We start from the raw sequence: 15,073 nt of genomic DNA, 5'->3' as shown, positions 1-15,073 counted from the left end.
GTTTTGCAAGCTCAGGCTGGTTAGGCATGGTGAGTACTATACTGGTACAGTTGTGAACAGCCAAATGAATATGGGTTTTCATCTCTAATGGTTTCTACCATCAAGCCAAAGACATCTTATATCTATCACACAAATGATTAATGTGGTGTATTCGGATCATTCATACCAAAGATTGGCTTTTAGTATCATTTTGCATGTCAATAGAAATTTGTCACCAGAAATTATTTATCCTTTGAGTGAATGAGTTTCTGTTTACCTATGCTTTCTAAAGTATAGAAAAGCATGAAGCTTGCATCTGAATGTAAAGTTAAAGATTGAAGGCCATGCTGGAGTTGTTAATCCTGTCTCTTTATGTTAGCTTCTGCATGTAAATTGTTATCCTTTTTTCATTAAATTGTTGTAGTTTTGAAGGTGGAAGGAAACCTCAAATTAAGTCAGCTGTATTTTTTTCCATCTCGTGTCATTTTCGTTCATTCATGAATAATGATGCAAAGATGTGATCTGATTAATTTACCTCAGCCCTTCCTGTGCAGCCAACAGTTTTACCTGACTGTAAGATATCCAGAAAGTGCTTCAGGGAAGTCATAGAGCTCAGATGGATGAAACAAAAGCTAATTAGGATGTTTGTCTTCTAATTTCAGGCTCTGGAGACATGGATGGTATTTCCAAGGTAAACATCATGTTTAATAAGCATGCTATTTTTAGCTTTTCATGTACAAGTTAAATATACACATGGCCAACCTTTGTTGCAATGGCAGTAAACTTATAAGGCTTGAGATATTAAGATCCAATGCCCGTGAATGCCATAATATAAAACAAAGAAATACTGATGTTAGAGATCTGAAAGAAAAACAAGTTTCTGGTGAAACTCAGGTCTAACAGCATCTGCGGGAAGAAATCAAAATTAACATGTCAAATCTGGTGACTGTTTATCAGACTGTCTGTTCTGTTACAGCTGTACAAAACTTTATTCAGGTCACATTTGGAATATTGTGTGCAATTCTGGTTGCCACGCTACCAGAATGAAGTGGTAGCTTTGGAGAGTGTGCAGTGAGGGTTTACCAGGATGTTGCCTGGTCTGGAAGGTTTTAATTATGTAGAGAGTTGGAAAAACTTGGATTACTGTCACTGGAAGAAGGAGGCTGAGGGGCGTCCTAATAGATGTCTAGAAAATTACAGGGAGCATAGATGCATTGGATAGTCAGAGGCTTTTTCCCAGGCCGAAAATGTCAATTACAAGAGGATGCAGATTCAAGATGAGAGGAGTAAGGTTTAGGGGAGAAGGGTTGGAAAATATTTCACCCAGAAGGTGGTGGCTGCCTGGAATGTACTGCCATTGGAGGTAGTAGAAATAAGCAGGTTAATACATTTAAGACATATCTTGATAGATATGTGAACGGGAGGTGAACAGAGGTATAGAAACTGTGTGTGGCCGGTAAGTTGCAGGTCTGAATATGGATTAGAATTGGTGCAGGTTTGGTGGGCCAAAGGGCCTATTCCTGTGCTATATTGAATTGAACATTGAATTAAAATTTAAAATTATGTTCACTTCAACTAATTTTGTGTTGAAGAAATGAGTTTCTTTTTTTCCTTTCTGAATTGTCATTAAGAAGTGTGCAGATACAGTTTTTTAATAGGTGTCAGATTGTTTATCAGGTTTGTGAATAAGTCTTCCGGCTCATTTAGTCATGCTCCATCTCCTGAGCTAGAAGCTGTGGGTACAAATCCCACTTTAGGATATGTTGACCGTGGAAGGAATGTTCATGGTGTGATTTAACAGGCAGGTTGCTAGTCCCAGCAATACGTCCTCAAGGTCAGGAAGTTGTTGAGGGGTGCAGGGAGGTAACTCAAATTATGGGAGAAGATATAAAACAAGCAACAAGTTTTGTCTGGACAATAATTAATTATGCATATCCAGTGTTTTAATTTAATTCCAAGACTGTCCTGTATGAGGTAGGGACACCTCAGGGGAGGCAGATTTTCCTTAAATACTTGAGATTTAATTTGCTTCCTTGATTTGTTTGTAGTACAATATTATTGGATTGAAACTTGAGAGTTTCATGTCTTTCGAAAATGTTTGTCATCTCTTCATTGACAAATTGATTGAGACTATCCAAGCTTAGTTCACTTGAGGCATTTAACAGTGGGTATAGATAGGAAATCTTTATCCTTCCTTTGTGGGCTGAATTGAAACCATATTCTGAAAGAAACCACTTTCAGTGCAGTTTGAAAATTGTTCAAATTTGTGAATGTGCTTAATAGAGCTGCTTATGGAATTCAGTGTAGCACCATTCAGTATTGACACTTTGGTCTATTCTAAGCATTTTTGAATGAACACTGAAAGCAGCTTCCTTAGTAATAGAAATGAAAACAATTCTACTTTGCAAATGTTTGCCACAATGATATGGCAATGTTTGGCATGTGGAACCTATCCCAAGTACTCTGTGATATTGAAAACCACTGTTGTCATATAGAATATGAAAATCACAGGTAGCTTAGATTAGCAGTGGCTGGTTAACTTCCTTGAAGGATATTTGAGAGCGATTTGGATTAGTTTAACAGGCAAAAAGTTCTCAGAGCTGGGACTGATTACAAATAGTGGTGAGTGGAAAGAATAGAACCTGATTCAAGGTAGACACATGGGTTTCTGTGGATCATGACCCTTCTCTTCCTAGCCCTTGTAGGATGTGAGGGGGAAAGTCTCCTTATGTGCCTATGATTCAGCTCTGGATAAGTTGGCCTGTTAGACAATCCATTGCTAGTTCCTGACTTGGGCATGTGCTAAAATTGCAGTTGGATCCTAATACTGTCAGGCAAGAGATAAGTTGTTTCTGTACTTTAATTGTTCCTGATCTCCCAGCTCACTTCCAGGACAAGTGGAATGAGTTAAAATTAGGACTACTAAACTATTTGGAAAACATGCAATGAGAAATAAACACCAAGAGCGCTGGAGAAACTCAGCAGGCCTGACAGAATTTGTGGAGGGAGATTCACAAAAATACAAGGCGTGTATTGAACTATAAGCATTATCCTCTCAACTTTATTATTATTGCTACTCATTTTCTGTGAGGTTACTGGTCAGTCATATTAGGAAAATATATGCACAACTAGTTCTTACATTAGACTGGGAAATTCACTTTTTACTCAAGTTCAGAAGAAATTAAGCCTATAAAAAATATACTAAAATTTATTGATATACGGTACTGACAGAGCATACTGAGTAAAGTGCCCATCGCCTAAAGTTTAATACAGATTGCAACTGACAAACTGTCATAAGAAATAGTCACATGGTCCAGAAATTTTATGAAAAAGTGGTTAATGACTTTTAAAATGTATTAGTTGTGGTATTTTTAACTTGGTTTGTTACAAATTCTGAGTTGCATTTGCAAGCTACACACTACAGTATGCTATTTCTAGAAACAAAATATATATTGCAGGCAGCTGCATGTACAGGTTTCTCTTGGCAGTCTATTTCCTTCATGAAACCTGTCTCCTATGGGAAATCTCAAGTTCCAAAACAATATAAAATCAATATGCAATAGTTCTGCAAAAGCTACTAAATTTTAAAAATGAAAGCTCACTCTACAATAATTTAGCACTACAAATTTGCAGATTGGTTTAATTTATTTCAGGTGATTTCTAAAATACTGAATTCTAATTTTCAAAGTGTGATCTTGTTACATTGGCTGACTCCTTTCCTTTTTGCTCCTGAACCAACTTCCTATTTTATCTTAGTCGAAGGCAGAACAGTTGGTATGTCAGGATCCAAAAGGATTGTTGTCTGAAGAAAGGTTAAAGTAATGGATACTACACTTTACAATAGAAGTCATGGCTTTGGGGTGCAGAGAAGATTCATTAGCAAGGAATCAGGGACGAAGCACTTAGGTTGCATGATGAGATTAGAGATGTCTGGATTTTTCTCCCTAGATTGTGGTAGATTAAGGAAAGAGTTAATAGAAGTGTTGAAAGACATAAATATTTTGACAAACAAGAGATACTGTTTATACTAACAGAAGGCTTGGTAACCAAAGGGTTCAGGTTCAAAATTATTGCCAAGAATCACTTTTCACATACAATTGCATGTACTCACCGTAGTCACTGTTTGACCACCACACCACATCAAGCAGTTTACCAGGCCCTATCTGCATCCTGGCTGAACACCCTCTGAGAGTCAGTCCCCTGAACCCAATGCCCATTGTATATCCACTGCCCACTGTATGCCCACAGCTTGCCAATGCCCACTGGGGGACCGTCAGGCAAGCAATTGGAGAATTCTAAACATGAGCTTTTAGTTACAGACAGCAAGAGTGAATGTAAACAAAACTAATAGATGCTGAATGCTGAACAGATTTCTACATCATGATCAGCAAATAATTTGAAGTATCAACACTGCATCTGCATCAACAGTACACCTAGCTCATCCCCAGGAAGTGAAATCAGTGCCACAATACTCTGGGCTTCCTGCACACCACCAAGAATCCTGAGGGACCCTGCAGCTATAACCTTTCCTGAACTGGGTGCTCCTCAGCCTCCACATCAGTCTGCTGCTTCTCCTGGCCTTCCCATTGAGTAAGGTCCTCCTGTATCCACCTTCAGTTTCTTAGGTAGGCAGCCACAGTGACAACATGCCAACAGTGGCAGAACACCAGAGTCTTGGTGGAAATGAACTATGTTGGGAATATAATACATGAAAGAAGATCTGAGATCTAACAACAACCATCAGTGACATACCCTGCAGATGAGGACTGAGGTCACTCCTCCACACAGTTAGAAATGTTGCACCCCAATCATGAGGGACATGTCTCCATCGTCCATCCACATCTATCATAGAGAAGAGAGTGTCTGTAGTGCTCCAGCACCCTTCCTATCCTGGACTCCCATCAAACACTCAACTTCTCACTGCATTCTCACTACACTACCATGATGGATGATAATCAATGTAATGCATGAACAAGGGCTCCCCTTTTGTTAAGATTCATTTTGGTAGCGACATTGCTGCTGCCCTTAACGTCGTTGACATGCCCAAGTACAATTTGCAAGCATCAATGGAAATAGCTTCAACAAGTTTGAACCATTCACCTTGGGGAGATTATGGATGAGAGGGAGTCTGAAAGAATTTTTCAAAATTATGAGCGGGCTGAACACATTAGATACAGAGGAACTGTTCCCACTCCTAAAAGGAACAAAGAAAGAGGGGTTATTTTGAAAGTGATCTGAAAAGAAGCACGGGTAAATCGAAGAAAACTTTTCTCATACTGCAAGTAATTAGAGTATGGAATGCACTTTCTGGAAGTTAAACGGAGACAGGTTTTTAATTGAGACATTCAAGAAGTCAGAAATCACATGACATCAGGTTATAGTCCAACAGGTTTATTTGAAATCGCAAACTTTTGGAGCACTGCTCTTTCACCCTTCCATGGCATATCTCTGTTTGGCCTAGGTAACATCGTCAATTCCTGGAGGCCTGGCATTTCAACCAGAACTCCATCAACAAACACATTGAACAGGACCTGATCCTCAAATCACTGGAAAACACAACCAGAAGTAATACCAACCACCTCTGCAAACCAAGGCATATAAATAACAAACGGGAAAGAATGCCTACTCTTCACTGGAGGCATAGTGACAATGTTACCTAGCAGGGTGATGAAACATCTGCAATCAAACACACTGGCCCAGCGAGCAAGCCTACAACCTCATCCACAATCTGAGCTACAAATCTTCTCAAAAAATTTTAATAGTCTTTTATTTAGCTTGGGTAGCTATTCCACCTCCAAGCTAGCCTTGAAGAAAATGTCTTCAGGCATCAGCTGAAGTTGGCACTCTGCGTGATGATTCAAAGTTACATGTATGCTCACCCCCATTTGCACTGCCGCCCCCCCCCCCCCCACTCCACCTTATTAGTGGCAAAGATCCTGCCCTCTGTGTTTTTACTTGGATGACTAGAATCTGGGAGGATAGGCTGCGCTTGCAAGAAAAAGCTGAGGTGTGCAGTTGGTTCCGGCTTTGATTTCAGTCTAATTTTTCAATGTCCACAGAGGGCATGAAGCATTAAGTATACTTTCCATTGTGGTACTGCTATTTTTTTCAAACGTGTTTTCTACTTAAATTTCAACTAACATTCTATAAATTTTTGTGAGAAAATATAAATATTAGTACCAAAGCAGTCTCAAATTTACTGAATGCCACACACTCAAGTAATAATTGATTAGCTCTGAAACCTTTAGCTGGATGATGTTTTCTTCTTAAATTATACTAATTTGTAACCAGCAATTTGATAAGCAGGGACCAATGGATGGCGTTCAGAAGGTCTTCATACTCGTAATAGAGGGAGTTTACCAGACTGACCCCTGCAGTAGTGATGTGATCCACTGAGTAGAGATTGTGGAGACTGGGTTTGTACCTTCTAAAGTTTAGAAAATTGAGCGTTGATCTTATTGAAGGCAACAAAATGCTCAAGTGTGAAAGGGGTAGTTACAGGAAAGATGTTTCCCATGGCCCAGGAGTTTAGAACAAGGGAACACAGTCTCATGGTAAGATGTAGGCCATTTAGCCATGAGGTGATGAGTTTATTCAATCAGAAGGTAATGAATCTTTGTAATTCTCTGCCCCTGAGGCCTGTGGATACTCAGACAATGAATATGTTCAGGACAGAGATTGACAGATTTCTAAATAAAACCATATGTAGGAACAGAACTAGGCTATTCAGCCCACTGTGTCTGCTCCACCATTCAATAAAATCATAGCTGATCTGATAATCCTTAACTCACTTGCCTGATTTTTCTTCTTCATCCTTGATTCCCTCATGATCAAAATATTAAAGATATCAAGGGATATAGGATAGTGTGGAAAAGTAGCATTGACTAGAAGATCAGTTATGATAACTTGAATAGCAGTGGACTTTTGAAGGGCTGAATGGTCTACTTCTCTTCCTGTCTATGTTGCTATATATAATGGAACTCCTATTTAGACAGTTATCAGTGAGTATGACAAACATCTGTAATAGTATAATTTCTGCTCTCTAGATTAATTACAATAATTTTTAAACTTAGTAAATTTGCATGAAGAGCTAAAGCAATGTAAATTAGAATGCAGCAACTACGCAAATAATTGAAAAGCATGGGTAGCATATTCTTGCCATGCACAAGTGCGTGTACACCAAATTGGTAAAGGAATGCGCCTGTAATTTCATATGTATTTCAGATACAAATTGAGACCTTCAGCTAACTAAGAATTTGGTGGTTGTGTTTACTTTTAATTATTAAGTAGAGTCTATCATGTGAAAAAAGCTTTATAGCTAGAACAAGGATGTTCTGAGTTAGGTGTGATGAACCAAGGTTGAAATAAATTAATAATAATCTATTCAACAGACATTCTTATTGTTAAAACATATCTCACAGGTTTTAGCATGTTTATTAACAAGCCTATTTATATTGTAACATGATTAAAGCTTGCATTCAGTTTGAATAATTATTTATTTATGTTTTCCTTAGAATTCTCCCAGTAACATAAGTATGAGTAATCCGCCTGGCACTCCTCGTGATGATGGAGAGATGGGTGGGAATTTCCTGAATCCCTTTCAGAGTGACAGCGTAAGTATTTTTTTTTGTTTTCATTGTCTAATGTCACTCAGCAGAAAAGATTCAGTATTTATCTGAAATACTAGGAAAATAAGTGGAGTTATGATTCACATATGACTGGGGATCTAATTGAAACTTTCAAAATATCGAATGGCCTGGACAAAGTGGATATTGGGAAGATGCTTCCATTGGTAGGACAGTCTAGGACCTGAGGGCACAGCCTTGGCGTAAAGGAAAACCCTTTTATAACAGAGATAAGGAGAAGATTCTTCAGCCAGAGTGTGTGAATCCATGGAATTCACTGCCACAGAAGGCTGTGGAGGCCAGGTCATTGAGATAGATAGATTATTGATTATCAAGGGGATCAAGGATTACAGAGAGAAAGTAGGAGAATGGGGTGAAGGAATTTATCAGCCATGATTGAATGGCGGAGCAGACACAATGGGCCAAATGGCTTAATTTCTGCTCCTGTGTCTTATGGTCTTAAACAGAAGTTTTTCTTGAAAGGTGCAAATACCTCTGAGTTCCTTTTTGGGGATAAGTAGCTGTCTATTTTCCATGTATCATTTATGGCCATGAACAGTTAGAAGTAGCTTTCTCCTGAATTTGTTTCAACTTGTTACCCAACAACTTTATTATTTTTTAAAAATAATCAGAGATGAGTTCTGAATGTTTTCAATTTTGATAGGATGACCTAATACAAACTTGTAACTTACATTGTACTTGAGTGTTAACCTTTGGTGCTGTTCTACTCCAATTCTGTACTAGTTTTAGAAAGCGCATCTTTGGTAACCAGTGTAAGTTAAACAGTTTTTGATTTTAATAGGATAAAACAAAAACAAAACAAAGAACTGTGGATGCTGGAGATCTGAAATAAACAAAAACAGAAATTGCTGGAGAAACTCAGCAGGTCTGGCAATATCTGTGAAGAAAATGCAGAGTTGGTATTTTGATTCCAGTGACCCTCCTTCAATTCAATTTAGCTCAATTTCTATTTCTGTTTGAAAACCTTTAAGATATTGTTTATTTGAACTGTTATGGACCAGACCAGACCCCTTCTAAATTTATTAAGAAGGTAGCCCAGACAAAAGAAAAGGGATTAGAATAACTTAGCTCTATTGGAAAGCTTAACAGAATAATAAATACAGTAACTATTAATAATTAACTGTTCCAATAATAATAACATCCCATTAACACACCCTTGGCAAATGCTAAATTCAGAACATAGATTGTCTCATTTGCAACTGCTGTAGCAGGCAGAGAATGCCTCAACTTTTGGCTATAACCAAAAAAGAATAGCTTCCATTTCTTCAAGGCCCCAACAGCAACTGCTGCTGAATGTTAAAACTAACAATCCTGGTTCTGTGGGTGGGTTGCTTCTTTTGTTCCAACTTTTTTAAAATCCCAAGGCCTCTAAAGCTGTTTACTGGCTTTCCAACTAGACAGCTTTGAGCCTCTGTCTTAAAACATCTCCCTTTCAAAAAAAAGGATAAAATAACCTCTTAAACCCACAGTTTCATCGTCAAACATTTTATCAGTACAATCTAATGTGCATGTGGACGCAGTTAGACTATTACATAAAGGATCACAGACTTTTCACAGTTAAAACTATTCTTTTTAAACAATGAGACAGGAGTTCTGAATGTTTTCAATTTTGATAGAATGAACTAATACAAACTTGTAACTAACATTAGGCAGCGCTTGTACATGAGTGTTAACTTTTAGTGCTATTTAGTTTTTATGGAGAAAAATATCTTTTCAACTGGTTATTTTGTCTGATGTTCCCATTAAAGGAAGTGAAAAGAAATGAATTCCTTATCCCTGAGGAATTCTTCAATATGCCACTCTAATTACAATCTTCTAGAAACTAACCAAGTTATGGTCTATGAGAAAAAAGAACACTGCTGTTTTAGTGTGTCTGGTAGGCCACACTTTGACCTTTCTGTGGTTTTGTTGAGTGGGAGTTGGTAAAGATCATACTCCGCTATGTCCTACCTGAATCCCACATTCAAAAAGCTCACTGCTCACTGACATGATTTTTTTTCCGTCAAAGTACGTTATTGATTATGTTTTCTGTGGAAAGAAACTGAGTTAGTTTATCTGCCTGCCTGTGCTCATATGTACATCTATTAAACTCTCAGTAGTTTCCAAACAGTTTTACCTTGAAATTAAGTAATATTGTCGCAAGACTAAAAATGGTAATTTGTGCATAGTAAATTTTACAGGCAGCAAATAAAATGAAATCAGACTTCCTTCAATTTGTAAATTGGATATTCAGACACATCTACTGCCCATCTGTAAATGCCCTGAGAAGGCTTTGAACCTTTTCTTTTGTATCGTTAAGGTGTTGCTAGGATAATAACCCAGCAACAATGGAGCAATCACAATGTGCTTTTGTTGTTATTGGTTGAGGTAGTGATGCCGGTTACTCATTGTGAGCCTCTTTGTCCTTCAAAATAGTGTTGTGTGGTCATTTATGTCATGTTGTGCATGCAAGTAAGAGCTTGGCTCAATGTTTCATCATAAACTGGAGTGGTGATTCTGTTAGACTGAAATGTTAGGCAAGGTTATGTGCTCAAATTCTAATTCTGACACAACTTTCTTACTGAAGTTTAGTAACGTGAACCTATCTGTTATTCAAGCTGAGTGCACTATGTTTTTATTAAAATTTACCCTCTTCCCTCCTGCCACATTCCCTCATGCCACCTGCAAATAAAGTGTTTCCCTTTAATTTGTTCTTACCGTTTTGGTAATTCTAAGAGTTTATGTTCACAGATTATTGAAGGTGGCAGGACAGGTGGCAGTTAGTCAAGCATACAGATTATTAATAGCAGCGTCGAGTACAAGAGCAGGGAGGTGATTTGGAATTTAAGGTACTTGTTAGACTTCAAGTGGAGTATTATGTGCACTTGTAGGCACCACAGTATAGAGAAAATATGACTGCATTGAGGACAGTGGAAGTAATTTACAAGAATTGTTCCAGGAATGAAAAACTTGGACAGTTCTAGTTGGAGGGGAGAAGACGGAGTGGATGTTTGATAAGGATCTTCTGAGGAAGGGTCACTCGACCCAAAACGTTAACTCTGATTTCCATCGACAGATGCTGCCTGACCTGCTGAGTTTTTCCAGCAAATTCTATTTTTGTCTCTGATTTACAGCAACAGCAGTTCTTTTAGCTTTGTTTAAACTTGTTAGGTTTTGACTGGATGGAGTAGATAGGATCATGTTCCTGCTTGTAAAAGGAACAAGAGTAAGAGAGTGTAAATTTAAAGTGACATGCAAAAGAAGCAAGGATATCGTAAATAGAGATAATGGGAACTGCAGATGCTGGAGATTCCAAGATAATAAAATGTGAGGCTGGATGAACACAGCAGGCCAAGCAGCTTTTGTGCTCCTGAGATGCTGCTTGGCCTGCTGTGTTCATCCAGCCTCACATTTTATTATCTAGGATATCGTAAATAGTTAGGTAGCCAGGGTCTGGAATGAAGTCCTTGGGAACGCTTTGAGAAGGCATTCGATGATTATTTGGATAGAAGATGTGTGCGAAGGTATGGGGAAAACAGCAGGATATTGACAGTAGGTAATGATGATCATTTGAAGACATATGATGGGCTGAATGACTTCCTTCTGTGCTGTAACAGTTCTATGATTCTGTAAATTGTGTGTTTGAGCAAATTTTAAAATCTATCTTAACATTATAACTACATCAGGCACAAATTTTCATCCTGCAGATAGAAATTGCAAGTCTGGACATTTCCTGACATTGCAGTCTGCCTTCTACCCAGATGTGCTTTATTTTCACAGGCTGGAGTCAAGGCTTCAGCGGTCACCTTCAGCAGGTTTAAGGCAAGAATGCACATAGTCATATACCAAGATGGGCAGACTAAAAGGCCAGCTCCATTGCTTGGACATCAGATCAATTCTGAATGTGATTATTGAGCAAATAAGCCATAGGTTTCAGCCCCAGCCACCTCCCTGTCCTCTTGTATTCTGCTATCCTTCCTGATATCATCTCATTCCCCCTCACATCCAACTTGTCCCCACAGCTCTCATTCCCAACCCCACTCGCCCATTATTCACAATGGAAATAACTGATGACCTTAACTATAACATTGAAGATCTCTTGAGATACTTATGAAACTGTTAAAATAAATAGCCAATGAAAATACTCCCCATAGTAGCCTTTGTTCTTTTTAAGGATCTTAAATCTGTCAATAAAACTCACAGCCATTTAAACTCCACCTGGGGGGAAAAACTCTTAGATATGCTCATAAATCTGTCAATCAGAACAAATTTTACAATCCCCATGACAACTGTATCAACAACTGCACTAAACCTCTTTTTTTAATACAATCAAGGATTTATGGTAGAATTCCATTGCACAGCTATGTAGATGAATCCTCGGGAGTGCAATAACTTAAAATCTTCAAATTAATCGAACAGGTTAAGACCTCTGAAACAGTGAAATAGATGGCTAAGATTTTAATCAGGTTGCAGTTCCCTAGTTCTTCATTTTAGAGGCTCATGAAGTGGCTAGATATTCAGTTAAAGAAAGGATTAAATCATAGGTGAAAATTGATATTTTAAAATATAAACCTTGAATTGTTTTATTGTCATCGCATTTACTGAGATACAGTGAAAAGTGTTATATTGCATAGTAACTAGACAATCATACCTGACAAAAGTATATCAGGGGAACAGAACAGAATGCAAAATATAGAGTTACAGCTACAGCGAAGGTGCGTAGAAATATGAACTCTAACAAATGAGAGATTCATTCATTAGCCTGATAACAGTGGGAAGAAGCTGTTCTTAATTTTGTTGGTATGTTTTCAAACTTTTGTATCTTCTACCTGATCGAAGACTGTATAACCAGGGTGGGAGGGGACTCTGAATATGTTGGCTGCTTTCCTGAGGCAGCGGGAAGTGTAGATGGAGTCAACAAAAGGAAGGCTGTTTTTCATGATAGGCTGAACTGCATTCACAACTCTGCATAATTTCTTACGGTCTTAGCCAGAGCATTTGCCATACTAACATGTGATGCAGCAGTATAGGATGTTTTCTATGGTGCATCTATAAATAATTGGTAAGAGTCATTGTGAATATGCCAAATTTCCTTAGCCTTCTGAGGAAGCAGAGGCGTTGGTGTGCTTTCTTGACTGTAGCATTGACGTAATGGACCAGGATTGATGGTTGGTGATATTTACTCCTGAAACTTGAAGTGCTTGACCACAAAAACCTCAGCACCATTGATATAGACAAGGGCATTTTCTCCACCCTGCTTGCTAAAGTTAATGACCAGATCCTTTGTTTTGCCGATATTGTGGGAGAGATTATCTTTGCACTGTTACTAAACTATTTAGCTCCTTCCTGTATTCTGTCTCTTCATTGTTTCTTAGTTCTATTGTTTGCAGCAGACCACTTAAACACCGACTAAACTACTTTAATGCATACAAACACTTCCACAATGACAATTGATTTAATAATCTCTTCTTCTAAACATGTTTAACTTATTGTATAATCATTATGTTATGACCTGAAGCTTTTGAATTCACTTCTCTTAAGGTTTCCATCTCCAGATTAGGCTTACACATTAGAACTCCATGGGTGTCTGAAATGTTATCCTTAATAAAATGGGCCAAACTCCACGGGAATAGCGAGTGGTCTAAAATGCACAATGGAAAAGACAAGGATGGGAGTACTGACTGTGGGCTCCCTGCTAGTATCTCCTAATCAGGTATTGCTACCATTGTTTTTAATGTATCATCTGCCACCCGCCCACAAGGATGAAAACATGAAAATGCAGCCCTCAGTTACCATTTCTGATGTACTTGTAACATAATGGAAGAGAGCCTACTGCCCACTTAATTTATCATGGATTGTTAGATTACTGTTTTACTGACAAGCTGTAGGTGAAATAGAGAATGTAAAGGCAGAATATACTCTGGAAGCATAGCACTTAAAACTGTTGTGTGTCTTATTTATTGATGTACCTCCGTGCCTCAAGGTTAAGACAACAAAATTAATATGAGTTTACCAAGCAATGATGATTGGATTAAACTATCGTTGTAGGCTCAGTTTAAGTTACCAGAGGTGATGATCAATATGTTAATTCATTTTATCATTCTCAAGCAGGTGATCCCAGCTTAAAACTAGTAGGATAAACTGTTTTAATTGTTTAAAGTTTGGCATTCTTCCATTTGTCCTGGTCATTATAACATGAAAAGCTTTGACAACATGTCTCTTATTTCAATGGTTTTCAAGTTAAATACTGCCAAGTCACATGAAAATTTCTTTAATCTTTCAACCACCAAGCAGAACAAGAATAGCCATGTTGTCGGATCAGATTACCTCTAAGATGCTCTTCAGGTTGCACGTTATCTTGACCTGACCGTCTGGAATTATTCTTTCCTCCTTCACTGAGAACAATATACAAATTCCCTACCAACCACCATTGCAACTTTAAAAGTTCTTTAAAGAGAATGATGGCTTTTTCAAAGAGTATTTTACATGGCTACTTATTTAATCAGATGTGAACGTACAAACCTGGTGTAGGAGTAGACCAGTTGCCCCCTCGATCCTGCTCTGCAATTTGGTAAACTCACCTGAACGTGGCTTCAACTCCACTTTCTTGTACCCTTTGGCTCACTTGTTAATTAAGACTGTAATTCAGCTTTAAACAAATTCAGTGTTCCCGCCCCCTTGAGTTTTTAGGAATGAGAATTCCGGAGAGTATTTTCTCGAAGAGAATTCTCCTTATTTCCATCCTACAAAGAGATCCGTGATTTTAAACTATATCTGTAGTTTTAGTTTGTCCCGTAAAGAGAAACATCCCCTCAGGTTCCACCCTGGCAGTTCCCTCCAGTACCTTACATGCTTCAATACGACCACCTCTCGCTCTTCTAACTTCCAATGGTTACAGATTCAACTTGTCCAGCCTTTCCTCTCAAGAATGCCATTTCATCCCAGGATATCATTAGCCTTTTCTCAAGAAAAGAAAAGAAAATCTTCATCAATGGTGGAATTGTCTGTCAATAAATATTATGGCCTCAGAGGTTATATGAACATGAAAAAAAGGTATCAGTGACCCTAATAACTGGATTAAGGAAGTACTAGAGAACGCAAGGAGACTATAAAGAGGCATATACTATTTAAGTGACTGGGTAAGCATGTGACAGTATGATGTGCAGAACTGTAAAATTATCTATTTTTCCATGGAAAATAGAAAACCATGATTTTATTTTTAAAAGAAGAGCGATTAGTAAATGTTGAATTCAAAGTGGCTTTGTGTTCTTCTAAAGTGAATCACAGCAAGTTAACATCGAGATGCAGAAATATCAACAAATTAGAAAGAAACTGTTATTTTGACCTTTCACATGAACTGTCAAGGTTCAGATAGGCAGTTCACCATCACCTTTGAGCTCACCATCATCTTCTCTAGGCTTGAACAGGGAGTCACAGGTAGATAGAATAGTGAAGAAGGCATTTGGTAT

The 15,073-nt window shown here is 38.1% G+C and overlaps 1 protein-coding gene across 4 annotated transcripts in view; it reads left to right on the top strand.

The window, feature by feature from the left end:
• The window catches only part of ssbp2b (single stranded DNA binding protein 2b), a 359,324-nt gene that overhangs the window by 325,365 nt on the left and 18,886 nt on the right, over positions 1-15,073 (top strand). For all 4 annotated transcript variants that reach the window (XM_048526257.2, XM_048526250.2, XM_048526242.2 and 1 more), the window contains 2 exons: positions 642-670; positions 7,494-7,592. In XM_048526257.2, coding sequence (XP_048382214.1) covers positions 642-670; positions 7,494-7,592 — 128 coding nt within the window. The remainder of the gene's footprint in view (positions 1-641; positions 671-7,493; positions 7,593-15,073) is intronic.

The sequence above is a fragment of the Stegostoma tigrinum genome, chromosome 3, assembly GCF_030684315.1.
Source record: "Stegostoma tigrinum isolate sSteTig4 chromosome 3, sSteTig4.hap1, whole genome shotgun sequence".
NCBI classification, from domain to species: Eukaryota; Metazoa; Chordata; class Chondrichthyes; order Orectolobiformes; family Stegostomatidae; genus Stegostoma; species Stegostoma tigrinum.
The sequence above is the reverse complement of the archived record's forward strand: the minus strand, read 5'-3'. Positions and strand labels throughout refer to the sequence as shown.